At 40.8% G+C, this 26,535-nt stretch overlaps 2 protein-coding genes across 4 annotated transcripts; one reads left to right on the forward strand and one right to left on the reverse strand.

Moving 5' to 3' along the window:
• Positions 1-951: 951 nt before the first annotated feature.
• On the reverse strand, positions 952-10,081 carry tlcd1 (TLC domain containing 1). Its single transcript, XM_031873593.1, has 4 exons — positions 9,478-10,081; positions 8,351-8,433; positions 3,903-3,985; positions 952-3,298 (listed from the first exon to the last, which is right to left on the reverse strand). Exons 1-4 carry the CDS (start codon positions 9,681-9,683, stop codon positions 2,894-2,896), a joined length of 777 nt encoding a protein of 258 aa, XP_031729453.1. The 5' UTR covers positions 9,684-10,081; the 3' UTR covers positions 952-2,893.
• Positions 9,496-26,535, forward strand: nek8 (NIMA-related kinase 8). Of its 3 annotated transcripts, XR_004213719.1 has the most exons (18): positions 9,496-10,213; positions 11,760-11,878; positions 16,184-16,278; positions 17,158-17,363; positions 17,964-18,196; positions 18,307-18,438; positions 18,679-18,887; positions 18,987-19,066; positions 19,157-19,341; positions 19,957-20,104; positions 20,615-20,691; positions 21,115-21,232; positions 21,335-21,485; positions 22,033-22,196; positions 22,490-22,642; positions 23,543-23,701; positions 25,113-25,191; positions 25,359-26,535. XR_004213719.1 is itself a non-coding variant. In XM_031873592.1 (17 exons), exons 3-17 carry the CDS (start codon positions 16,232-16,234, stop codon positions 25,139-25,141), a joined length of 2,091 nt encoding a protein of 696 aa, XP_031729452.1. In that variant the 5' UTR covers positions 9,496-10,213; positions 11,760-11,878; positions 12,917-16,231; the 3' UTR covers positions 25,142-26,535. The 3 variants fall into 3 exon arrangements, 2 of the variants coding, with proteins under 2 accessions (XP_031729452.1, XP_031729451.1); XM_031873592.1 differs by having other exon boundaries at positions 12,917-16,278; positions 25,113-26,535; XM_031873591.1 differs by having other exon boundaries at positions 25,113-26,535.

A 26,535-nucleotide genomic window follows, 5' to 3' on the forward strand; every position in this document is an offset into this window, starting at 1 on the left:
ATGGGCCTCCTGAGGTGCAGTTGTTAGTTAATCCAGTTGCTGGATGTGATTGTTCCTATCCTCATCTGCTGCGTCCTGTCTGACAAGAAGTCTGTGATCCACTGACAGGTGGAGGATGGCACAGTGATCTGGGAGTGTTTGGGTTGAAGTATTTCCGGGATGACAGTGTTGAACGCGGCGCTGAAGTCCACAAACGGAACCCTTGCGTATGTCCCTGGGGAGTCAAGGTGTTGCAGCATGTAGTGCAGTCCCATACTGACTGCTTCATCCATCGACCTGTTTGCCTGGTAGGCAAACTGCAGATGGGGGTCCAGCAGGGGGCCTGTGACGTCCTTCAGGTGGGTCAACACCAGTGTCTCGAACAGTTTCATTACCACAGACGTCAGGGCGACGGACCTGCAGTCATTTAATCCTGTGATGGTCCCCTGTAGTTGGTGAGGTCCTGCAGGCCTCTTCACACTGACCCAGGGTCGTTGGACGTTGTCTCCATTTCTGTAGGCCTCCTCGTTGGTCTGATGAAGCTGCCTGAGTTTTGCAGGAATCCAGGATTTATTATTGTTGTATGTGCAAAAGGTTTTAGTCGGCACACACGTCCTCACAAAAACGGATATATGATGGCTCCACCCTAACCACCTACAACAATAAAATGCTGCAAGCACATTGATGCATTAGTATTCTAACTCTTATAATGTAATATATGATAATACATCAGTCACCGTCTGTACTTTTGATACATTTTGCTGATCATACTTTTGTACTCTCACTCAAGTAGGATTTTAAATGTAAGACTTTCACTTGTAATGGAGTAACTATACATTATTGTATTGGTAAGGGCTCTAATGATTCGGTATCTGACCAGTTATCTCTACATGTATGTTCACAGAGTGAAATAATAGAGAAAACCAATATATACATATATATATATCACAAAATACACATCAGTACTCCTGTGATTTAAAATGTTTTTTTTTTATCATGGTATCACTAAACCATCCAAAATACAGGGGCTCTTAAAAAAATGTTAATACAAGATACATTTGGTTACAGAATTTACTGTACGTTGGTGTCAAAAATCTCTCCACTTGGCTCACCTTTTACAAAGAGTAACAGATGTCAGTCTGCACTATGTATTTTCTTTCTTATTCATAAAGTATCGGTGCTTTGGTCTTTTGGAAAAGGCACCGAGGTAAAGGCACTGTTGCACAGGTATGAACTTATCTAAACTATTCGATTTTTTGGCAGTTGGCTGAAATTGAAAGTGAAATGCACTTCTTATTAGGTTTTTAAATGACACTGTCAGCACTGGTGATTTATGGCATGATTAGGAAATGAGCATTTAAAGGAGCACTTCACCCACAAACTGACCATTTCGTAGATCAACTACGCACCCCGTTACCTTGAATTCAGGCCACGTTTAACAACCGCAAGACAATATCAAAACATCCGTTTACTAACTCTCACATAACTTGTGCATTATAATCCAAGTCTCATTTATCCAGTCCTGTTTATGCTGGCGCGCCTAAAAGTCTGAGAGTGTGGAGATTGGGATAGTATGCACAAAATGCTTCATGTCCATTTTGAGGAAAGAGGAGGAAGAGAAGAATATCATAAAAGGATCTATTCTGTTAAAGGCAATATGTTACACACTGTGGGGATCATTTCTGTCACTCCACATCTAGTCTAACTGATGAAAATCAATATCAGTATTGATCGTTGTGCTACCTGCTCATAGTGAAGGGTTTCTAATGATGCCCACCTCCGGATGAGCTCAATTATCAAACTGTTAGAAAGATCTAGCTTCAGGCCCACTTCTCTCTAATTACAACAGGTTTCATATGAGGACCATACTTTGCCCTACATTCCTGTTTGTTACCCGTTAGTCCTGTACCAGTTCAGTCACCGCCCAGTATCTCTTCAGCCACAGATGACATCATAGAGAGAGTCTGTTGCTGTGACATAGCTCTGTGCAAAGGCAAATAAATTATGTCTCTCACCTCTGAATCTCACAAATTAACACTTTATATCTTGTTTGTCCTCATTTGCATGTTATGAGGCTATTGTTTCCCAATTTCCAGTCTTTATGCTAAGCTAACCATCTGCTGGCTGTAGCGTCATATTTAGTGTACCGATATTAGTGTGGTATCAGTCAAGGAAGTAAATATTCCTTCAGGTTGTACTGATGCTAAAATTGAATGTTTAAGTAATAGTTTGGCATTTATGGAAATATTGGCAATGCATTTACTTTGTTGCTGAGAGTTACATGAAAACATACAACTCTCATGTCTGTAGCCTAATTACAAATATACAGCTACAGCCAGCAGCCAGTTAGCTTAGCATAAAGACTGGAAATAGGGAAATAGCTAGCCTGGCTCTCTCTAAAGACAACAAAATCTACCAACACCTCTAAGCTCAATTAACAGTTTGTAGGCTATATACTTTTTATTGACTCGTACAATCATAGAAGTTAAAACAAGTTTTACAGGAGGATTTTTTTAAATCTTTGGACAGAACCAGGCTAGTTGTTTCCCCATGTTTTCGGCCTTTGTGCTAAGCTTAGCTCACTGGCTGACCCGTCATAATTTCTAAACAGACATGAAAGTGTTATGAATTTTCTCATCCGACTCTTGTGAAGAACACAACTAAGCATGTTTCGATAAAAATGTCAACCTATTCCTTTACACAATAGGCCTATAATACTGAAAATCTATTTTAATCTATTTCCGAACAAGACTGGACCTTGTCCCACCAAAACAAAAATAAAAAATAAAAAATCTCTTTGGCAGTGAGACACAACAAGTGAACCTGTCGTCACTAGGAATGGGGTCAGTTTGAAAAATGCATAATGTGTGAACTCTCACTCTAAATACAACATAGGTCCGTAAACCTTCCCCAGTCAATCACAGGGAAACTTTTTAGAATTGTTGTTCTGCGTCCCGTTCAGCCTCACAGGTCTCTTATTCCAGGGGAAGAAGTCGGCACGTAGTAGGCGGTAGCAATAAATCATGATCATGACATTCATCATCATCATGGAGATGAGGAAGAATAAACCTTGGTCCAGCCAGGTGTAGTTGTGGACGATGTACCAGGTGAGGTAGAACTGGGTGCCCAGGCGAAACGTCAAGTAGGTGACGATGTTGATGAGTTTGTTGATGTGGTAGAAGGAGGAGGCCTGAGCGCCCGCCAGCTTCAGCATCAGCCTCAGGTGCAGGGTGACACTGTTGACCTCCACAAAGAGAGCGACTACAGCGCCGGCTACATACAGCTCAGTGAAGACGGCGTACAGGAAACACGAGATCACCTGAAGAGGAGACACACAGAGAGGTGAGTTGTTGTTGTTTTTTTTACAGCTAACAACTCCTGTGTTTGACGCTCTCATTGTCTTCGCATTTCATTTTATTATTGTTGTTTTTTGTAAGCAATGCTGCTCATATAACCTCCAGAGGAGGAAGCTGGATGGTTTGAAAATAAAGACTGAACAGAAAGACACTCTACATGATGCAGATAAGATAACAATTGGATTTGTAATTAATGATTAAATTAATAATTTAACTAAATATATTAGATAACAAATTAATTCAATTAACAATCAAATAATATTCAGTAAAAATCAATAACAGCATATTAAACAAATACACAAGGTATTTCAGAGGATGAAAATATTTCACAACATGACCAAATTTGCAATATGATTTAATTTTCCTCCATATTTAGTGACAATTGGACACCAATTTTGGAGGTAAAATTAAATCAGCACCTCACTTTATTGTCTTCTTCTCTTAGTGTTTTACACACGTGGGAAACTTGCGAAGATCACCTTGATATCAGCATAAGCTTCACATGCTGATGTCTTATCCAAACCACAAAGGCAACCTTAAACATGGCAAATAGGCATGTGGTCTTACCAGCACATGATGGAGTAAGAATTCCCATGATTGTCTTGCATGTCCTGTCAGGATAATATCCCCCGCATCCTGCACAAAGTATCCTGAGAAGGATGAAATAATGACACAGAGGAGGTGGAGGTAGATGAGGTTGAGAATACAATCTATATTTTACTGTTGGTTTGATCTTGGAGCTTTTCTTGAAAATGTTCATCCTTGGTCTGTTTGACACAACAGAAGCATGAAGATGACAATACAATTGCTTACGGTTTAATTTACTAAAGCTCAGTTTTTGTCATCGTCTTACAGCATTGCATGTTTAATCTGATAAATTTACATCTGACATATGTTTTGACGTACAAGGATACAGTAGCATGTGTTTGCCTTTTTTTGTGCTTTTGAAAAGCTTACGAGTTTTCTCAGATTGTTCCCTGCCTGTTTGGCCTCCAAAAGCATTTTTTTGCATTAAACCTGCATTCATAGATCAGTCATAGCAATGCAAGATTTCCCTTGTGTCACTTGTTAACCAAGAAGTTAGTTGAGCTGATCCGAAAGCAGAGTTTAATGTTTTTGTTAGTCATTATTATTAGAAGATGACAACTAAACAATTCACAACATAACCATGGTTATCAAACGGTGTAGGCCTCATTTAGCTGGAGCTATTCAAGTGACTAATATACTACTAAGAGTCCCTTTGTGCCTCGACTGACACGCCAACAGACACACAACCAGCCTCCATATTAAACAACCTGACCTCCAGTATCTAGTGTGGCCTCAGTGGAGCTTATGGGCGTTTGCGGTAGTTAGCGCAGATCTCCACAGATTTGTGTCTTCATGGTAACACATAAGATATAACCACATACAGTAAAGCTCAAACAGAACACAGAGTCCTCTGTGGATTATATTTGGTGTCCACGGTGATTTAGAAACAGGTTAGAGGGGCGGATACTTTTGTTGTTTCTCTGAACAGCAGCAGCAGCAACTGCAAGGTGGCACTGTTATACCGCCAAGGTACATTCAAAGATCAATTCAAGGATGGAAGAGTCAATCAGCACCGAACATTAAACTAGACCTGCAACGATTTGTCAATTAGTCGCAGTAAAAATCGTTGTAGTCTTTTTTTAAAGCAAAAAATTCAGTTTCTCACTTCTTTTCTTTGTCCTACATAATATATCTTTGAGTTTTGGACTATTGTCAAACAACCGTCATGTGAAACACTACCTTGGGCTGCGGAAAGTTATAATTTCAGCACTTTTAACAAATTTCTGACTTTTTATAGTCAAAACGATTTATAGACTCAAGAAAATAATCAGCAGATTAATCAATACTAAAAGTAATGCTTTGTTGCAGCCCTACACTAAATACTACAGTATAACAAGTAAAGCAACTACAGTTAGGATTTGCAATTTAAATGAAAATGCAAGATTAAATTAAAGCTGCGAGCAGCATTGACCGGGCCCTCGCAACTTCACGCACGTCGAGGGTACTAGCAGGACTCTGGCCATGCATTTCTGTGACCGTCATACACTGAGTGCACGAGTTAAATGGTATTTCCCGGTACTGGCAGGACTCTGGGTGACGCGGCCATGAATTTCTGTCGCCATCACACTCTGCGTGCACGAGTGAGATATTTCCTGGTTAGACCAGCAGCGTAGCAAGATCATGTTGCCAGGTCTTAAGCCTCAAATGTTTTGAGTGTACATCCGATACAATCATAAATGTAAGCCTTTAGAGATCATTAAGAAAATGAATGTGCTTCAGTGTTTGTAACATAACAGACTGTCAGTTCACTGGGACGGGGTTCAACTCCCTGAAGTGTCCTGCTGATTGTATTTGGACTTACATGAAAGTTAACAAAACAGTAGTGCCATTTGCTGTTACTTGAACACTTTAATTTAACACTGTTTTCATTTTAAGTTCTTCTGTAACTTTAGATTGTAGTGTGAAGCATTCATTGTAACGTTTAACCTGATTGTCATGAAGAAGCTCTGGACAGATCATTTATACTAATGCCCACTGACATGGTTTGAGAATCCACTGTTATCTAACTTTTGCTCTCCAAGCATCTTAGTTTGCACATATTTAGATCAGGAGAAGTCTTTTTCTCATGGTGTGCCCACAAACCCTTTCAATAAGTTCAGTGTTTGGGCCGCTGTAATTATAGAATCCTGCTTACGTCCGTGCTTATCAGTAGGTGGCGCTATGACTATGAGTTAATATTGGCATGCAGAAGTCCTAAAGCCATGACAGTCAACAAGCATGTCAAGTTTCGGACAGTTTTGACAAAGTACAGTCGAGTTACAACAGCTTGCTGGATGATGGTGAACCATGTAAAATGGCCGTCACACCATATCCACGTCGTTCGATGAAACCTAAATCTTTTAGTAACTTGTAATCGCTAAGGTCTTTAGATTGTTCTGACCAAATTCTAAGATGATCGGATCAATTCCCTAGGAGGAGTTCGTAGTACAGCACCTGGAAATGGAAAAAAAACATGAGAAATTCATACAAAATTCAAAATGGCTGACTTCCGGTTGGGTTTAGAGCATGGTCCCCTAAGACTTTTTTTTAAGTCTATATGTGATACATGTGCCTACCAAATTTTGTAAATCTATGTGAAACGTACAGCGAGGGCTGCTTCGTTGAAATTTTGTAGGGGGCGCTATTGAGCCGATTTGCCACTCTGAACCAATAAAATCATATTATATAACTACATTTTGGGCTATAAATGTGTATGCCAAGTTTGCTTATGTTTCGAGCATGTCTAGCCTCTCAAAAACACCTTAATTTTTCATGGTGAAGAATGTGTCGCCATGGCAACAGCTTTTCACGAAACAACAAGCTTTGAGTAACTTTTCATCACAAAGGTCTTTAGATTGTACCGACCAAATCTGAAGTTGATCTGATTAATTCCCTAGGAGGAGTTCGTTAAAGTGCAGCGCCTGGAAATGACAAAAACGACACTAGAAATTCATAAAAAAATTCAAAATGGCTGACTTCCGGTTGGGTTTAGAGCATGGCCCCAAGAGACTTTTATTTAAGTCAATATGTGATACATGTTCCTACCAAATTTCATACATCTAGGTCAAACATACTGCGAGGGCTGCTTCGTCGAAATTTTGTAGGGGGCGCTATTGAGCCGATTTGCCACTCTGAACCAATAAAATCATATTCCATAACTAAATTTTGGGCTTGTAATCTGCTTGCCAAGTTTGCTTATGTTTCGAGCATTTTTAGCCTCTCAAAATGACCTTCGTTGTTAACGGCGAAGACTGCATCGCCACGGCAACGGCGTTCTACGAAACATCAAAAGCTTCATGAACTGGTATTATGAACTTCTTACATTTGTGTGGAAGTAATTTGATGTTGATTTGATTTACCTACTAAGAGAAACAAGCCAAAGTATAATGACTTTAACTTCCTGTTACCAGTAGGTGGCGCTATGACTATGATTCAAAAATTGGCCTGCAGATGTCTTCAGGCCGGGAGTCTAATCAAACATGTGCAATCTGGTAAAGATCTGATGATGTGGAGTTGAGTTACATCAGTTTATTCGTTCATGGCGAAGGATCGAAATTCGCCGAGCCGCCACGTCGCCGCCCTTCAACAACTTCTTACAATTTTCACAATGAAGCATTATCAAGGTCTTAAGGCTGTTCTGACAACATTTTAGAGGGATGTGATTAATCTGTGAGGAGCAGGATGTCAAAGTACACAACTTACAACTTCCAGTTGCCACTAGGTGGCGCTATTACTATGATTCTAAATTATTACATAGATGTGTTCCAGGTCAGGATGTTATGACATACGAGAGATTTGGAGCAGATTCGACAATGTACGGCCGAGTTACAACAACTTCCTGTTTCGCGGCGAATGGTGTTTTTTGATCCCACGGACACATAGTTCTATAACTTTTTGATCTTTGAGTAACTTTTCACTGCCAAGGTCTCAAGAGCATACTGACCGGATCTGAAGTCAATCGGGTCAAATCTCTGGGAGGAGTTCGTTAAAGTACGACGCCTTGAAATGGTCAAAAAACGTCATGAAAGTCAAAATGGCCGACTTCCTGTTTGGTTTAATGAAAAACTCCAAGAGGATTTTTTGTGCGTCTCATCACGTTCCACATACCTACCAAATTTCATACAGCTAGGTGAAACCCAATGTTTGGGCTACTCAATAGGGGGCGCTATCGAGCCAATATTTCATACCGCAGTTGGACACCCCAATCAGACTGCAATTTTCGCAAATTCTGGCTTGTGTGCCAAATTTCGACATTTTCCCAGTATCCCAAGCACCTCCTTTTTGCAACGAAACACTAAGAATAAGAATAATAACAAAAATAATAATAAACAATCGAAAAACAATAGGTCCTCCGCTCCGACTACGTCGGTGCTCGGGCCCTAAAAAAAGTCTGAAGAGAAGTTTCCTTGGTTGAAGTGTTATTCTTTTGTCACGATGCATTCACTGACCTGTTGAGACGCAGACGAGCAGGTAGGACAGAGGGGTGTGGTAAGAGTGAAGGTTGCTCAACGTCTCTGGCCAAACCAGCACACTGGAGAGGGATACATGTATAGAAAGATGGGTCTGTGTTCACCTCACTCAGGCATACATGGGCTGACTCATGGTAGAGAAAAGCAGGAATAAGCAGAGACGTTAATATCAGGTGTTCTGGCTTCTTTAAACCCCCGGACTAATAGATAGTCAGTAGTTGAAGCAGATGTGCTGTTAATGTTTTATCCTTTCATTTTACAACTCTTATAGTCTAGCCTCTATTGGTGTCTCTACATCTTTTAAAAAACACATTCTCTCTCTGATTTTGCAATGTTCTTTGTCACTTCTCACTGCAGTTGACAAATGGGGGCACACCTCAAAAAGCAATAGCTTATCTGCGTACCCTCCCTGTATAAACACAGAATTAGTGTGTTGATAAAATACCTATGACATGCAAAGCAGCAAATTGTTTCACATGTTTCCTTGACACTACTTTGAGTGAACAAAAATCTACTTTTAAATTATTGTCTCTCAATCACTGCTATTCACATATTCGACATGTGTGAGAGTGCAAACAGCCTAAGAAATCTGAGCTTGGTCCCAAACAGTCTCCACCCAAATAAATAGTTTCTCATGATGCTTTCACAAGAGTCGTTGAGCCAGCAGGTTTTTCCAGTTGATGTGTCAGGAGGCTTTTAAGGAAACCCTGTAGGCTGTGTGTGTGTGTGTGTGTGTGTGTGTGTGTGTGTGTGTGTGTGTCTGAAAAAAAATGGATCTCTTTACAGACCTCAAGGTCAGACACAAATTCACAAGTACAAGCAAATAGCAATAAGAGTTTTATGTGGCTCATACTGTACAGTGGTATTTCCCTCCCGACTGCCAGTCTCTCCCCCGTCCCCTCACCCTAACATGCCATTCTTCTCCTGGCTGCCACAGACTGTCACTGCCACCCACACCCCCACACACACACACACACACACACTCACACACACACACACACACACGCACACAACACATCGTTTGGACTGTGAATAGACAATGGTCTCCCACTGTGTGAATGGATGGATAGATGTGTGTATAGACAGATGTTTGGATGGAAACTTACCAGGTCAGGGCCCATGATCCAGTCAGCAGGGAGTGCACTATTGAGACGGAGAGGTTCTTCCACTTCCAGGATTTAAAGTCATCCTGCTTCACCACTTTGGGCACAGGCAGCCTTTGCAGCAACCGGTGGATCACCTTGAAAATCAGAGCGAACACCAGCACTGACTTGCCTGGGTGACGCTTCAGCACAGGAACCAGGGCGTCCATCCTGTCCTCTGCTCTCCCTCCCTTCTCTGTACGCTTGCTCTTACTCTCTACAGCTTCCTCTCTTTGTCTTTTCCCCTCTTTTCGATTTTCCACGCTCCTGTAAACGTCTCGTGGTGTCAGTGATGGACAGATTTGCACGGTATCAGATGGGGCAGGGCAGGGGAGTCGCTACTGCAGCTGCGAGAGATGATCTTCTGTTTTTAATAAAGTTTTAACTAAGTTTCTAAGAGCTGAGTGTCCGATTTACGCTGCAGCCTTTTTTTCTTCTCACGTTGTAAGCGCCCAGAGTCCGTGGTGGAGATTATCGTAACAGGTCAATCCAACGTAACAATGTTTGTCTTCAAGCAGCGCCTTCTGATTGTATGTGTTGCCGCCCTTAGCCCGCTCGTCTGTGCAGAATGAAGAGTGGGAGTGGCGGTGAGGGGTGGGCGGTGCTGCTGCGCCGTTTAAAAATAAAAACAAGGAGGGACAAAGATGTGATCACGTTACACAAGTAATCACAGAGCAGGGCTACCGAAACGAGATTTTAGGTAAGAATGTCTAAAAAGACCAATATACAGTAAATGTATTAAATAGCTGCATAGTTATAACCTTTATGTTGACCAGCGCCACCCTTCCACATGCGCATGTATTTGGGTAGGCACTGTGCGCCATCTCTCTGCCTCCTCATGCATTCTAATGTAACCTATAAACAACAACAGCAGTTCGGATACGTTTCTCCAACGCAGGGTGTGTTTCTTTTGTTACTGGCCTAAAAGGCTTCAAATGAACTAATATATTATAAGCGTATGTTTTTTGGTATTTGGATGAGGAGAATCTGTTTACACTGTGTCAGTGGTGGATGAAGTATTCAGATCCTTTAATTAAATAACAGTCGCAATGCCGCAAAGTTAAAATACTCCAGCACATGTAAAGGTCTTGCATTCCAACTTTAGACAAAATAAAAGCGCAGATATATAATAAGCAAAATGTCCTGAAGTATAAAAATAAAAGTCCTCATTTTGGAGAATTTCCCCTTTCAGCGTGTTATGTAATTATATTCACTTAATATTATTGTATTGTTCTGAACCTCAAAGTAACTAGTGTCTACAGTTGTAAAATGAATGTAGTAAAGTAAAGAGCACAATGGTTACCCTCTGAAATGTAGTGTTGCAGAAGTACAAAGTAGCATAAATGGAAATACTTAAATAACGTTTATATTTACCTGAGTAAACCCACTCAGTCCCTATCCACTCAGAATACGAATAAGGAAAGAAAGAATAAGGCTCTTGATTGATTTTGCTCCTTCCTTCTTGGTAATATTCCCTGTTGAAGTTGGGAGGTGAGGGCCCATGGTGTACCCCAAGGGCCAGTCTTAGGTCCTCTTCAATTTCCAGTTGCATGCAGCAACTGGCTACATATTTCACAAACCTGGCATACATCCCCATCTTTATGCTGATGTTAACTGCATTTTCCCCTTAAACCAGTTAATGTAGCAGACATTCAAGCTTAGACATTTAAGATTATAACTTTTTTTTAATTGTATTGGGATATCTTGAGACAGTCCGATCTAATATCTCCTCTGAACTACTGTAAATCTCTTTATTCTGACATAGGCCAGAAGGCAATTGCTTGCCCTCAGCCAATCCACGGGTGCTGCTATGACTTTAACTAAAAATAGTATAAAAGTGGTCTAAATGGTCTAGTTCACCATTTCTTTCTTTTTTTGTTTTTATCTGTTTTGCCTTATTATAATCATGTCTTACTCACTTGACCATATGCACTCCATAAAGGTGGTAATACAGGTCACTTGGACCTTTATATTATTTTAGGGATGTTAGTGAGTGTGAGCATGAAGATAGGGGCTTCAATAAATTACACATTACATTATCAAATTCAGGATTACATTCTCTTTAAGTAAATTTGTGGCAATGTCAAGTACTGTAAACATATACGATTGAGAATATAAACACATCTTTGTTATGTTTGTAGCATAACAATGTAAATCTGGTGTGTTAGACAGGCAGCCTATCTTACGCCCTCCTTCCTTGGCCATAACTCCTTCCATAAACCCAGCGTGTCTCTCATCCCCCTTAGCTGGCCCCTTTGCAGCCCAGTGGAGGAAAAGGAAGTGAGTAAAACTTGTCAGGAACAGCTAAGACCCTCCACACATTACCATCCGCACCACAGATGCCTCTGTGAAATATACATCCACGGTGAGTTCACTTTTCTTATTAACTCAACTCTTGTTAATGTATTTCTTTAATCCTATCTGTATTTGTTTTTTGCATATTTGTATTCGTGCTTTACTGTCTTCCTCTTCTTATTATCTATGAATGCATGTTTGGCTTCTTTCCTTTGTTATTAATTATCTACTTTCCCTAAATCAAAAAGTTAATGTTTCTTTTCAGTTATAGAACTGAAACATTCGGTCAAATTAATACAGTAATGCTGATAACGTCTTTTTTTTAATTATGCTCGCTACGTTTCAACTGTGTATTTGTTACAAATGTCACACCACGCCATCTCCAAGCCTGAAGCACAATCCCACAATCCCACTCATGTTAATCCAAGCCTCTCAGTCACTTGAGGGTGATGATATTTTTAGGAGACGGCCCAAAACCCACAAGCACCGTCACTCTCATCATCGAACGCCAAGCCCTAGGGGAACAGGAGCCGTTGTACAGGGCCCCAACACCCACAATCCCTAAAATGAGCCACCTCCACCCCAAAGAATTCAACCGTTTGAGAATTGCTCGAGACAATCTCCTTCCTCGGGATGCCTCAGAGAGATTCATGTATCAAATCCTTGTTGACCTTTACTGACACCATGACCTTTACTGACACCTCCACTTGCAATATGGACAGCCCATCCAGCCAGCTGGCCTTACAACGCATAGCAGAACTCATGGACGGGCCAAACGTGGTCACACCAGAGCCTTCAGGATGACTGCCCTCCGTGTGCGTTCCTTAGTGTTAGAGCAACTGGGAAGGAAAGACAGAGTCGAATTAGAGTGTGACTCACATGTTTCCCGCCAGTTAGGAAATTTCACCCATGACCTGCGCTTTAGTTTCTGATGCTTAATTTATCCCCTCAGGGTGCCCAAACCAACTCTCCTTAAACCAACTCAAACCAAACTCTCCTTGCTTGCTGCTGCTACATTGCTTGCTGCTGCTACAAACAAATTTCCCCCTGGGGATGAATAAAGTATACATCTATCTATCTATCTATCTTAACCTGTCTGACTGGCTAGAGTATGAGCTCCAAGTGCAAGAAGACAACACCAAGTTCAGCAGCAGCTCAAGGAGGGAGAAGGAAATAAATATCAAAGGGGAAAAGAAGACCTCCAAGCCTACAATGGGGCCCTCAGCAGTTCTGATGATCACAGCCACCACATCTTAGAAGGAGACAGTATCACCACCACCACCCTCAACAGATAATACTTTTAAAAAGAAGCTACTGTGTTAATTGGACATGAGTTTGCCCCCTATATCAAGAAACACATACAGAGTATGGGCTGCAAAATAAAAACAACACCACTAGATGGAAGCAAAGGCTCATGTGAAGAACGAGCATTTCCTTCAGACTGATGCTGTTTTTCAGCTCAGTGACTCCGAGTTCTTCATCAAACCACTTGGGGGCATTTCTCCCCAATAAACTCCAGGAAGACCCATCTCGTTGATGATGATGTGATGATGTTGAGATGTACTAGAAAATTCCCTGTCATTAGTAAGGCCGCAATTCCTTTCATAAAATGATTCCAAAATGTTCAAGTTACACTGCTACACATGTGTATTTATGTGTGACTCAGAAAGATAAATAAAAGAGAAAGACTGGTCAATAGGTCTAGTGCTCCAAGTGTGAAACTTGAAACATGAACCATATAATTAATCTGCGTACATCAGTTGAGTACAGGCTTCTCTGTAACAAGACACTTTGCAGTTAGAGAGAGAAATGTAACTTAATACCATCTCTTGTTTTTCCTGGTTACCTCAACGTGCATTTTGTTGTAGTGTGAGACAATGAGAGTCTTTTGCTTTCATAGTTTTATCACCTGAAACCTCACAGAATCAAGTTTCCAAAGAAACAGCTCAGGATTTCTGACAGAAGGTGTTATTGCATCCAAGCCACAGCAAACACCAAACTGTTTAGAAGGTCTCCCGATATCATTTGATGTGTTTGAGACAGGAATCTTTGTGCCTGGCTCAGCACAATATTGATCTCGGGGTGATTTTTCTTTCTCCTGAAGGCTGTTGAGAAACGGCTATACTGTGGAGACTCTGCAAGTCTGCAAGAGGGGAAATCTACGGGTTAATTGAGCTGCAGCAACTGCTTCGTAAATAGCCAAACAAAAGTAGGTTTGTCTTGTTCAGAGACAGATTCTGTTTCGTTCTCAAGCAGTAATGTAACTAATTGACATTGATTAAATACATTTATTATATCCATACACTGTGTTCCTAACCCCCAATCTATAAGGTTTAAACTAGGAGTAACATCTAGTGAACAGTGAAAAACTTACAGAGTAAAAAAAGTGCCACACACACATATAGAAATATAGACTGTATGCTCACACACACATGTTGGCTAGAGAGAGAGAGAGAGAGAGAGAGAGAAAGCACAGTAGTTAATAATATTACCAACAATTCATTCATTTTATTAATTGCACCTGTGCTTTTCCTTGTCTGTGAAAAAGGCCTATGAGTTAATGATGAGAGAGAGCGAGGTGAAAGCATCGATGTGAGGAAACAACTTTCTGTCAAGTCTTAAGAAATCTCTAAAGATGAATAGTTCATACTTGAGGTTCAGCATCAGTCTTCACTATCCAAGACAGTGCATTCCAGGTTACTGACTATTGTGTCTTGAGACAGAACACAGCAGCACAAGGACAAATATGTCACTGAACTGGTCTGAGGAGTGCCACACATTCTGCAAGTCTCCTGTAGGCGCTGCTTTGCTGAGATATTATATCCCTGAGAAAGAGAAAACTACTGTTTGTTAAACCCTCTCCTCGCTTATCTTACCTCCACCTAACTTCATTTTGAAAACTGCAAATTGTAGAGAAAAGGTTAAATTACATGAATAATGACTGTTTGTGGTGATATATCATAATTTCAGATTGATGATAATAGTGGAGGTACTTCAGCACAAAACAGAGCAGGCTTTGTCACAGCACAAAGCATTTATTATCCCCATGGCAGAGGGGAAACAGTGCTCATGCAGCCCTCTTCCTGCTTATCTCAGACAAGAGGAAGGCACTTTATAATCACCAGGCGTCTGGATGTCAGACTACAGTATCTGAAGTCCATGCTCTAGTCGTTTCCTGTCACAAATGTTAGACAACACTGTGCTGAATACATTTTTGGCATGCCAGTACTAAGATGACATACAATGTACTAGAAAAGCACTTTGTAACCTAAAATACTCAGTCACTTTTCAAAAAGGAAATTATATTGGTTGGATGTGATCTTTTCTTTGTCATGACGACAGACTTCAAACTGGATTGCTGTTAGTTGAAAAAGTGGAAATTGTAAAATCAAGCATAACAAAATAAAACCAATTATTTGCCGATATATTCTTTGTTGATATCTTTGGTTTGTTCAGTGTTCACTGTGGCTGCACAACTTTACATTTCATGATGTCCTGACTACATATCTGACCTATAGTGTATTTGTGTTTAAACTACTGTCTATACTGTATTTATCTGATCTAGTAAATACCCCATATTCATATCATACCTCCAGCTGTTTTTCTCTGTATATAATGTCTTACTATTTCCATCACTTTACAGTGCCAAGAAAAAATATGTAAGCCCCTGGATTGCTTTGCACACTTGCATCATAAAATGTGGTCTGACACTGACAAATTCACAGTAATGGACAAGCTTCATCTGCCTGAAAAAGTTAAAACATTTGCATGTTGGTGTATATATTTAACTATTTGCTTGAACATTGAAAGTCATGTTGGAAAAAGAAAGTGAAACCTTGTTTTTTGGTAACTATCTTTCTTGCACATGTTGATCATAGCTCCACATTGGCCAGGCGAATTTTCGACAATTTTACTACTTATTTTGTGATTTCAGGAATGTCTTTCGTGAATGTCTCTCTTCAGTTCATGTCACATAATCTCAATTGATTTGAAGGCAAGATTAATTTGAAACTTTAAATTAATCTAAGCCCACAGTTCATTTTTCAATGTGTTTAGGGGCACTTTCACGTTAAATCTCCCAACTTCCCAAATATAGATCACTTTATTTTTGTTGGCACTGCTTAGCTGTACCAAATATTGTGCCTATTGCAACATGCTGCACATTTTTCACTTTGTATATTCCTTTATAGACATGTCTTCCCCTTACTGTTAATCCTATATACTATATTTATTCTACAAACAAAACATTGTGTTAATGTCTCTAAAATCCTTTACTCTGTGACTGAAAACATTCATTAAAATATAGTAGGCTCCTGTTGTATTTTGCAGGAGAGTTTTTACTTCGCCTAATTTTGTCCCTCGTCGCTTCCTGCAGTAGTTGGGACGGGTTGCCTGGAGACGGCGGAAACGTTTGGGAGCAGCGATGGAGAAGTATGAGAAAATCAAAGTTGTCGGAAGAGGAGCTTTCGGGTAAACTCTTGAGTTTAGTTACACTTTGTAGCTGGTTTGTGCTACACGGATATGTTGTGCTGACTGCATGTGTGGAAACAGGGTGTTGTCGGGTGTAAATTAACAAAGCTAGGAATCCCTAAAATGGGGGACTTCAGAGGAAGAAGACGTGTCTGGAAAACGTTACACGTTAAATATAAAAACACGTGATTTAGTTTATTGAAGCGAGCTGCGTGATTAATCGTAATACTAAAGCATTTCTGGGTTTATTATCTGCTAAGCAAACATGGTGGGTTTTGTCTTTTAACGCTAAATAACAGTTTGAGTGACTTTTCGTTTTTCTTTTTTTTACGTTTTAGCTCGACGAGCCATAAGCTGTTATATATTATTAATCATCTGAATAATTACATTCACATCACTTTGAATTACTAGTGGCTCTACTTCACATTTGAAAAATAAAGTTGTTATTTAAAGATAGTAAGTACATGAATAATGTCCTGTTACTCGATTACTACTTTACTGCTCATTATGCAACGTATTTAAAACTATTAAATGTTGTTTAATAAAAAACAATTCACACTGCTCTCCCACTGAGCTACAGTCGCCCGTGTATTTAATAGTAGCCCATAACAAGCCCTTTTCCCTTCTTCACACATAATAAGCGAATGGAAGCACCATGTTTGTTGGTTCATTTACATTATTTCCCTTTTTTCTTCTTATTTCTTATAAGTCTTTTCATTGGGTTTCCAACAGACATCACAGTGCAATTTAACACAAAAAAGATCTCCCTACCCACACCTACAAAACTCACACGAGATACAAACCACCAAAGACCACCCTACCGTATTGTTTATGGAACTAAATATACATCTAAGCTTACTTTATTTCCTCCCCTGTCAGGATCGTTCACCTGTGCCGCAGGCGCAGCGACGGGGCCTTTGTCATCCTGAAGGAGATCCCAGTGGAGCAGATGTCACGAGACGAACGTCTGTCGGCTCAGAACGAGTGTCAGGTCCTGAAACTGCTCAACCACCCGAATATCATAGAGTACTATGAGAACTTCCTGGAAGACAAGGCCCTGATGATAGCTATGGAGTATGCACCAGGTAAGCTTACTGTAATATCTTATTACACAACCCCCTTTTGTTGATTGTCTAACGCTTTACTGTTCCCATGGTTTAGTGCTGTAGGGCTCCATACCTTTTCTTGTTCCCATGTCACCATCTAGTATCAGTCTCCCCGGTGCTGTTTTGAGGTGATCAGGTAACTTTTCTGTTACATTAAAAGGCGGAATGTAAAAAAGGTAGATCGCGATCAAGTAGTCCAAAATGTAGCAGCAGCACCCAGAGCCAGTATTCAGCCTGATGAGGCGCCTTCAGCTGTTCTTGTGTTTAGGTTAAAGATCAAACCTTTGCTGTCGAAGACCCTAAAGGACTGGATAATCTTTCATAATTAAATTCTCATCCTTGCAAACTGTTGAGGTTCTTGATTTGCTGGTGGAACCACCACAGCTAACTAAGACGGATATATTGATGTGAACAACAAAGGTCTCTCTAATGTTTTTTAAAAATAATCTTTTAAGAATGTTCATATCATCATCTCACGGCTGTTCACTCAACTCAGTAACTTGATCGATTTCTAAGTTATTGTGGTTTTAAGTCCTCGTTATTGTTCATTCTATTATTTTTAATGTTTTCCTCATGCAGGTGGAACTTTGGCTGATTACATACAGAAGCGCTGTAACTCTCTGCTGGACGAGGACACTATCCTTCACTTCTTTGTACAGATCTTACTTGCTCTGTATCACGTACACAACAAACTTATCTTGCACAGAGACCTTAAGACACAGAATATTCTTCTTGACAAGCACCAGATGATCGTCAAAATCGGTGACTTTGGCATCTCCAAAATCCTCGTCAGCAAGAGCAAAGCTTACACGGTGTGTTTATTTGCCTTTGGTTTGGAACTGTGATTACTTCAGCAACATGCATGTGTTGAATCCTAACATGTGCTAGCGCAAATCCTTTCCTCTTTCTTTTCACTCTGCAGGTGGTCGGTACCCCATGTTACATCTCCCCAGAGCTGTGTGAGGGAAAGCCGTATAACCAGAAGAGTGACATCTGGGCTTTGGGCTGTGTGCTCTATGAGCTAGCTAGTCTTAAGAGAGCCTTCGAGGCTGCTGTGAGAAAATCAATTTTTTTTTTTGCAAAAATCCTGTGTTTACTTGGATGTAGTGATGTAAATAGCACCACACTTGTGTTAGCTTTTGAAAAATGATCATTGCCAATTGCACAGAGGGGTACTAATGTGAAAATCGTACTCCTTTGCCAGGGAGTTTGCGTCGATGATTGGGGATTTTTCACATATTTCGAATACGTTTTGTAATTTCACTGTATAACACTTTATAATGTTTGCTTTCAGAATCTACCTGCGCTTGTTCTGAAGATCATGAGCGGAACATTTGCTCCGATTTCAGACCGGTACAGCCCAGAACTTCGACAGCTGATCCTCAACATGCTCAATCTGGATCCATCCAAACGACCTCAACTCAATGAAATAATGGCTCTTCCTGTATGCATCAGGCCCCTGCTCAATCTCTACACGGATATAGGCAATGTCAAAATGCGCAGGTACTGCCTTAATGCATGACTAATGACGAGATATTTTGATGCAAATGATTTGAGATTAAGATTTCCTATATTTTGAGTTTTTCTTCTCCTCTGTTCCAGGATTGAGAAACCACTGTCTGCTGTGCATACTGGTCCTCATGGTAGACCAGGAGGGAGAGTTCCCTCAAACAGGTCCAGAGGTCAGGCTCATAACATGATTATTTGACAACAGAACTAGCTGGTAGATACTTTAACTACTGATTTGATTGTTATTTCTTGGGCTTAAACAGATGGATCTGTCGGTTTAGGACCAGGGAAGGTGCATTCCCTCCCGCTGTCAGCGGTGTACACGTGGGGAAGTGGAATCTCAGCGCCTCTCCGCCTGCCGATGCTCAACACCGAGGTGCTTCAAGTGTCTCTGGGCCGCACTCAGAAGATGGGGGTGACCAGGTCTGGCCGTCTGATTACATGGGAGGTCTGTGTAAACTATACATATTATTATATTTTCTGACTCGTTTACTATGCTGCTTTAATAATTTCTCAAAGTCATGCAATATAAAGGAAACAATTCATTCCTGATCCACCATCAAGGAACAGCTGTGATCTACTCTGCTCTCTCGGGTCAAACCGTCTCCCCCAATTACAGTTTGGTGTTTTTATAACTAGCTAGTTCAGTTGTATTTAGTTGGTATTCAGCTATCAGAAATATCAGTGGTCAAAATCTGGTTTTCGTTTCAGCCCCTCAGAGAGCTTCTTCGTAGACTAAACTGCCACATTAGAGGGGAGAATAGAGTGTTAAAGAAACAGAGATAGCTAATTCTACACCAGCAGTTGCCTCAGCGCAAAACAGCCACAACCAATTTGCTGAAAACAACATGTTTTTGGATTTGATTTGATTTTCTATAGAGTTAAATGAGGCTGGCTGTAGAATATGGGTACTCAATAATAGAATAACTGCTGGAAGACATCACACATTGATGGATCCTGATGGTGAATCAGAGGATGGATTCTTCCTTTCACATTTTTAGTTGCTTGTGTTACATTCTCACGGTTTGGCCCCATTAAGACTCATCATCATTTATTGTCACAGGCTCCATCAGTGGGCTCCGGTGAGGCCAGTCTGCCCGGTGCGGTGGAGCAGATGCAGCCTCAATTTATTTCACGTTTCCTTGAGGGTCAGTCTGGAGTCACCATCAAGTCTGTGTCCTGTGGTGATCTTTTTACCATCTGCATGACAGGTTGGTGGGCTGTTCTGCTTTTTATAACTATCAGAGACATCACGCCCATGTCAGTTTAGCAGGCAGCTTTTTTTAAAGGAAGTAAATGTCAGCACCACACGTGGCTGTAAAACACAGAGGCAGTGTTTGAACGTACATATGAAAGTGTGGATACAGTCAGGCTGTTTTTCCAGACTTGATCAGATGGCGTGGATCCACTTGTAAAATAAACTTCTCCATGTTTGCATCGCAGTTTGCAGTTTTTCCTGAGCTCAAACTGTGGTGCTCTGTTAGTTAGTGTGCATCAGGACGCTGCTGTCAGTCCGTCCAGTATTGCAAAGCAGATAACACAGGATTAAAGACCCGTCCTCTCGGCTCAGTTGCCTCTCTTTCATCTCTTTTCACTGTAGTGACACAGATTAGCGTTTCCTAGATGAGGATTAGAAGCATTGTGTTGGTCTACGTAAGAATACACCTACAGCCATCAACTAATAGTGTCTTTAATCCCTGCTTTTTATTTTCAATTTGCAGACAGAGGCATTATCATGACGTTTGGAAGTGGCAGCAACGGCTGTCTAGGACACGGTAACTTCAATGATGTTACACAGGTACGTGTCCACCATCCAAAGGAAACAATACTCATATTAAATGTACACTCAGTTGCCAGTTTGTTACAGTAGATACACCTGACTAAAACCAATGCAGTATGCTGCAACAGTCTTGCAATAAGTTCTACTTGTGTTAATATTTAGTTCACCTTATCTATATTAAATTTGCCTAAATATTAGAAACACATCTCAGTACAATGTAATACAGTTAAACAGCACCACGTATTCTGTCCTCCAAAATGATCATAAAGTTTAATCAAAGCACCTCTCTAACTTTCCATTATAACCATCATGAAGGTAGGATTTATTGCAGGACTGTAAAAAAATATATTTTGGCATTTTAACCTTTAAAAAGATTGGGCAACTAGAGTGCTACATCCCTACACATCTGTAACTTTTGTCTCTCTCTGTTTTTGTACTCAGCCCAAGATAGTCGAGGCGCTCCTCGGCTACGAGCTGGTTCAGGTGTCATGTGGTGCTTCCCACGTACTCGCTGTGACCAATGAAAGAGAAGTATTTGCCTGGGGAAGAGGAGACAATGGTAGTAAATAAACCGGTTGTTTTCTAATTTATCTTAGTAAATAATCGTTCAGTGCTTGATTGTTGGGTCTCTGTCCTCTGTTTCTGTTCCTCTGTCTGGAAGGTCGCCTCGGGCTAGGCACCCAAGACACGCACAACTCTCCGCAGCAGGTGTGTTTACCTGGGGAATTTGAGGCCCAGAGGGTGGTGTGTGGAGTCGACTGCTCCATGATTGTCAGCACCCAGTACAGCATTGTGGCATGTGGAAGCAACAGGTAATTATATTTTCCCACTCAAAATTACGGCCATATGTTTCGATGTCTGTCACTGACTGACATGAGCTAATGATCAGCTGTGAACCATCTCATTTTACATTTAATGAGAAGACAAAGCCACTATATATATATATAAAATACTGTATATACAGTATATATATGTGTGGATGGAGTGGTGATAGATTAGATGAGATTATTCTCTGAGATACTTTCCTGGTGCAGAACCTGTGAGACAGCATTCTCTTGAAATGACAAACACTTTTCTATCATTGTTAATCCGTCTCTCTCAGAGAGGTTTTGGAGGTTTTAGAGATGTGTATGAGTAGGACAGTAAAGACAACAGCATTCATTTCATGTCTCAGTAGAAGTAGCATTGTTCAGATACCGAGGACTCAGCAGCAGATAAGGGAAATAGGAATAAAAAACATTATTTTAACTAACATACATTGTATATTAAAAGAGTGGTAAAAGGATATAATGAATGCAGTTTTCTCTATTCCCCTCTCTGTTGTAAGTAGCTGGATTTCTTTTGTTTTGCTGTGGTCAGGTTCAACAAGCTCGGGCTGGATAAGATAACAACTGGAGAGGAACCAAATCCCTCGAATCAGTTGGAAGAAGTCAATTCTTACTCTCCAGTCCAATCAGCCCCACTCAACAGTGAGAAGATTGTTCACATTGACATTGGGACAGCCCATTCTATTGCTGTTACAGGTAAAATATTCCCATTATTAATCTATCAAATCACATTTTTAGAATCAGATTTGAAATGATGCATCTCTGAGTGATTGCCTCCATAATGATATGAAATAGAAGTAGGTCATTGTTTCATTTAGCATTCGCCAAATTAGTTCTCTAGGTTCCTGCAGCACCAGATTGAGTAAAACGCTGCCTAAAGAGATCACTTCCAACGTGTTCTACAGTAAAGCCAAAGTCCTAAAGCTTACATTTGAAAAATCTATTGTGTCAAAGTCTTAAAATAAAACACTTTCACCGACATTTTCCAGAGAGGGGTCAGTGTTTTACCTTTGGCAGCAACCAGCACGGTCAGATGGGCTGTAGCTCCCGTCGTAGCAGCCGTGTTCCCTACCCGGTGCCCGGGCTGCAGGGCATCACCATGGCTGCCTGTGGAGACGCTTTCTCCTTAGCTATCGGATCTGGTGAGTAGAACTTACTACATATCTGGCTCGGTTTTTAAAGGGTATATGTGCTTCAGGTCTCCCTTGCACTCCTGTGTAGCACCTGGTATGTAGGAAGAAATGACACCTGTATCAGTTAGTTCTGGGGACCTCACAAATGTCCAAATGTACTCGCATGGTGTGGCCAAAATCAGGGGAGACAGGAAATAGTTTTCTTGTCCCTGCATGATGATGCTAATGCATGCTGGGACAGATAGAAACTATTCTTGTTGGTTGAGAACAGAAAACCCTGACGTCTGAAACAGTCTTAACTGAAAAGCGTCATGAAAAGACTGAAAAGAGCCATGTGGTAAACCTGAAGACGAACGATAAGCACACACGTCAGTTTAAAGAAACGATAATGAACTTTCCAACAGTCCCTGTGAGCAACCATGTGACCACACAACAAAAGTGTAACTTCAATTCAGAAACAGAGCCGATTGAATTTTTACTGTGACGGATTTTGTTACTCTTCCAAGTCTCTGGAAGTTTATTTTCATGTCAAACTGAAATGAACTGAAAGTTGAATGGTTACATGGAACATATAGTATGGTTTGGTAAAATGGTAAGTAGTACAATACACCCTGGGCTTAATATACAAAAGCATCGGTCTGCTTCTTTGAACACGTGGGTGAACAGGTAACAGATGTGTGTGTCTGTAAGTCTCTGTTTTGGTGGTTAAATGGTAAAATGTCCTATTGTGCCTGCGACTGGCTCCCCGGGGAGAAAGCCAGCAGTGGCAGCGCTGCCTGTAGGTTTCCTTTGTTGAGGGAAGTCTTTGTTCATCTTTGGCTTCCTTCAGATAGAGTCATTATGCTGCTGCAGGAGAGGCAGAGCTGTCGGTAAACAGTGACCAGCTTCTTCTCCTCCTGCTCTCCACAGATGGGGAGGTGTACACCTGGGGAAAGGGGGCCCGCGGCCGCCTCGGAAGGAAAGAAGAGGATTCTGGGATACCCAAGGTGGTGCAGCTCGACGAGAGTCACCCGTTCACGGTGACATCGGTGGCTTGTTGTCATGGCAACACTCTGCTGGCAGTGAAACGTAATATTTCGCTTATTAGCCTTTGTTAACAAACACTGTTGGGATGGTAGTGAAATGTAACTGAGAGAGTGCTAATCCCCAGAGGAAAGACGGGCTCAACTTGAGACGATCTTCTGTTGTTGGCGTCGACAGAGTTTCATGTTTATGAAGAATTGATAAAAGACTCATTTGTACGTTTGAAAGCTGATGACATGACCACAGCGTTGTTGTACGCAGTCGTGCATCTTAAAGCATTTCCATTCACAGGCGCTCTGTTAACATTAACAAGCTAGTTCCTTCCAGCTACACCTGAGCAGAACTTTTCTATCTGCATGCCTACAGTAATAACTCAGTCTAATTTTGCATTGTGGACTAAAATGATTGACATCTTACTGAGAGGAACAAAAAACAGCAATCTGTCCCTCTTTGTCCTGCCGGTGCAAAGCCACAGATTCTAATGAAAACTGAAAAAGCAGTGAAGGTGGGATTAAATCGTCCCGCTACACTCCAAATTGAAAATAGCTGCAGATTTAGAGAAGATTAAACTGCATCACAATTTAAAAAAGTAACAGAGATGTTGGTAATCCTCGCTACAGGCTGCTGTTTAAATGTTTCGTTGAACTGCATCATGTGACAAGGACATGGAGACCAACATGGACTAACACTCAGAGAGGTCTTTAGCAGGGTTTGATGCAGATCGGACTAGTCCAGAAACTACTGCACTACTACACCTTATTAGAACTGTGTTGATAAATGTTTTCAGGTAAACTATATACTAAGTAAGTAGTACAGGATCAAAACACCTTGATTTAATATAGAACTAAACACGTACTGTATCATGAATGGAGTGAAAATCATGTCTTCGGTAAAAGAAAACGACTAAATAGAAACCCTAAACTGTTTGATTCCCCGACTACAACGTTACTTACTGTGCCCCCCTCTGTAGTCAGAGCTTATTTAAAGCTTATTAACAAACCAACAAAATCAAAGGTTGGTGGTGGAGCTGATTTTAGTCAAAAACTTGACTAACTGGGAGGGGGGGTCCTGCTACATATTGGTCGTAGAGCATGACAAGGTTGTATCGATATTTAATTAACTGTCAGCCGCTATCAGCCTCATTAATGGAAAAGTGATTTATCGGTCAACAGTAATCTGTTCAACAAGATACGTCATGTGTTAATTCATTACTGAGTATTCTGTTGAATATTTGCTCAATCAATCGAATAATTGTTTCGCCTAAAAGATGTCAGGGAGTCGTGAAATATTCATGCCAGCATCTTCAAACTCTTTGTTTTATCCCACCATCAGTCCAGTGAACTCTCTTATATGATGATGAGAAGAAGCAAATCCTCCTTTTTAACATTATTGCTGAAAAACGACCGTGTTTCAGCTCTTATTGACGGTTCACCCATGTCCCTTTCTCTTCTTTCAGCTTTGCTTGAGGAACCTGTCCCGAGATGACGAACCCACACCCACTCAGCGGTCGCCCTGAAGCCCATCTGTGGCATAAGGTGAAGCTTCCTCTGGATATAACTCTTCCCAGAGGCCCCCGTCTGTGCTGCCGTTGAAAGATTTCCTTTCACGCCGCAGCTGCACCCTCAAATTCTCACTTGGTCTTCCTCTCTCTGTTTTTTTTCTCTCTCTCTCTCTCTCTCTCTCTCTCTCTCTCTCTCTCCAGGAATGAATGTCTGTTTCATTCTGCGTTTTGATATCATGCAGCAAAGCACAGAAAAGGTGAAACCCTGTGTGTTTCAGCAGGTGTATCTCTCACCAGGTTAGTTAAAAAGAATGTTGCAACACTGTTACCGGAGATGGGTTACAGGAAGTCATTAGGCAGCTTTCATGTTGCGAGCTATTGTCCTCTCTCTCATGCAGAGTTAGCATGATAAAGGCCAGTAACAGTCAAACTGGTTTGAGCTCTCTTAAGCCACTGGTGAATGAGACGACACAATGCAGAGAAACGAAAGGAACGAAAGCCACTTGAGTGTCATCAGTCGAATGAACCTAACACAATAATCTCCATCGCATTGTCAGCGCTCACATTGTGCTTTATTGGATTAGTCCTCCAATGCATTTGTAACACAGCAGATAACGATGTGTTTTTCAGGGGTCAACAACGTCTTTAAGACTTAATGACTGTGTCCGAAATAACTCCCTTGTTCGCTCGTTCACTCGTTCACTACTCCCTATATAATAGCCACTTAGTTTACTCTGCAGGGAGCCGTAAATATCGACATGTATGAATCATCTAATTTCTTTCTTCTTCACTGACATTCATGTAGTTTGGCTAATTGTATTTGTAAGCAGAAAGTATTGTAAAATAAGAAAAGGTATAACTTTATTTGTCATGAGGGAAATCGTTGTGCAGCAGTTGCAATACAAAGTCAGAAAGAGTGCAACAGCAACAACAACAACAACAAAACTAGAAATATCAAAAAACATACAAAATCTAAAGTATAGGCAATACCAAAATATGAACAAGGTTGACAGTAGGGATCATAAGTTGCTCATATACTTGGACACTATTGTTTTTGTTGCATTGTATGTTAATTTGGGGCACTATTTATAGAGCATAGATGTCACACTCTCACACTTTGGACACTCGAAGAAAATGGTAGACAGCGAATAAAGTGCACTATACAATAAATGTGTTGTAACTCACAGAAATGCGTATTATATTTAAAATGAGATGGTACTGTGTAAACTGTATTCATAAGATGACCTAGACTGTTAACTGTAAATGTGGTGGAAGAGGAACTCAGACCTTCAATAAGTAAAAGCACATAAGTATTTGCATCAAAATATAGAAGTAAAATGACTCATTATGCAGAATGGCACTTTTCAGAATAATATAT

The sequence above is a fragment of the Anarrhichthys ocellatus genome, unplaced genomic scaffold (assembly GCF_004355925.1).
Source record: "Anarrhichthys ocellatus isolate YVR2014 unplaced genomic scaffold, GSC_Weel_1.0 scaffold72, whole genome shotgun sequence".
NCBI classification, from domain to species: Eukaryota; Metazoa; Chordata; class Actinopteri; order Perciformes; family Anarhichadidae; genus Anarrhichthys; species Anarrhichthys ocellatus.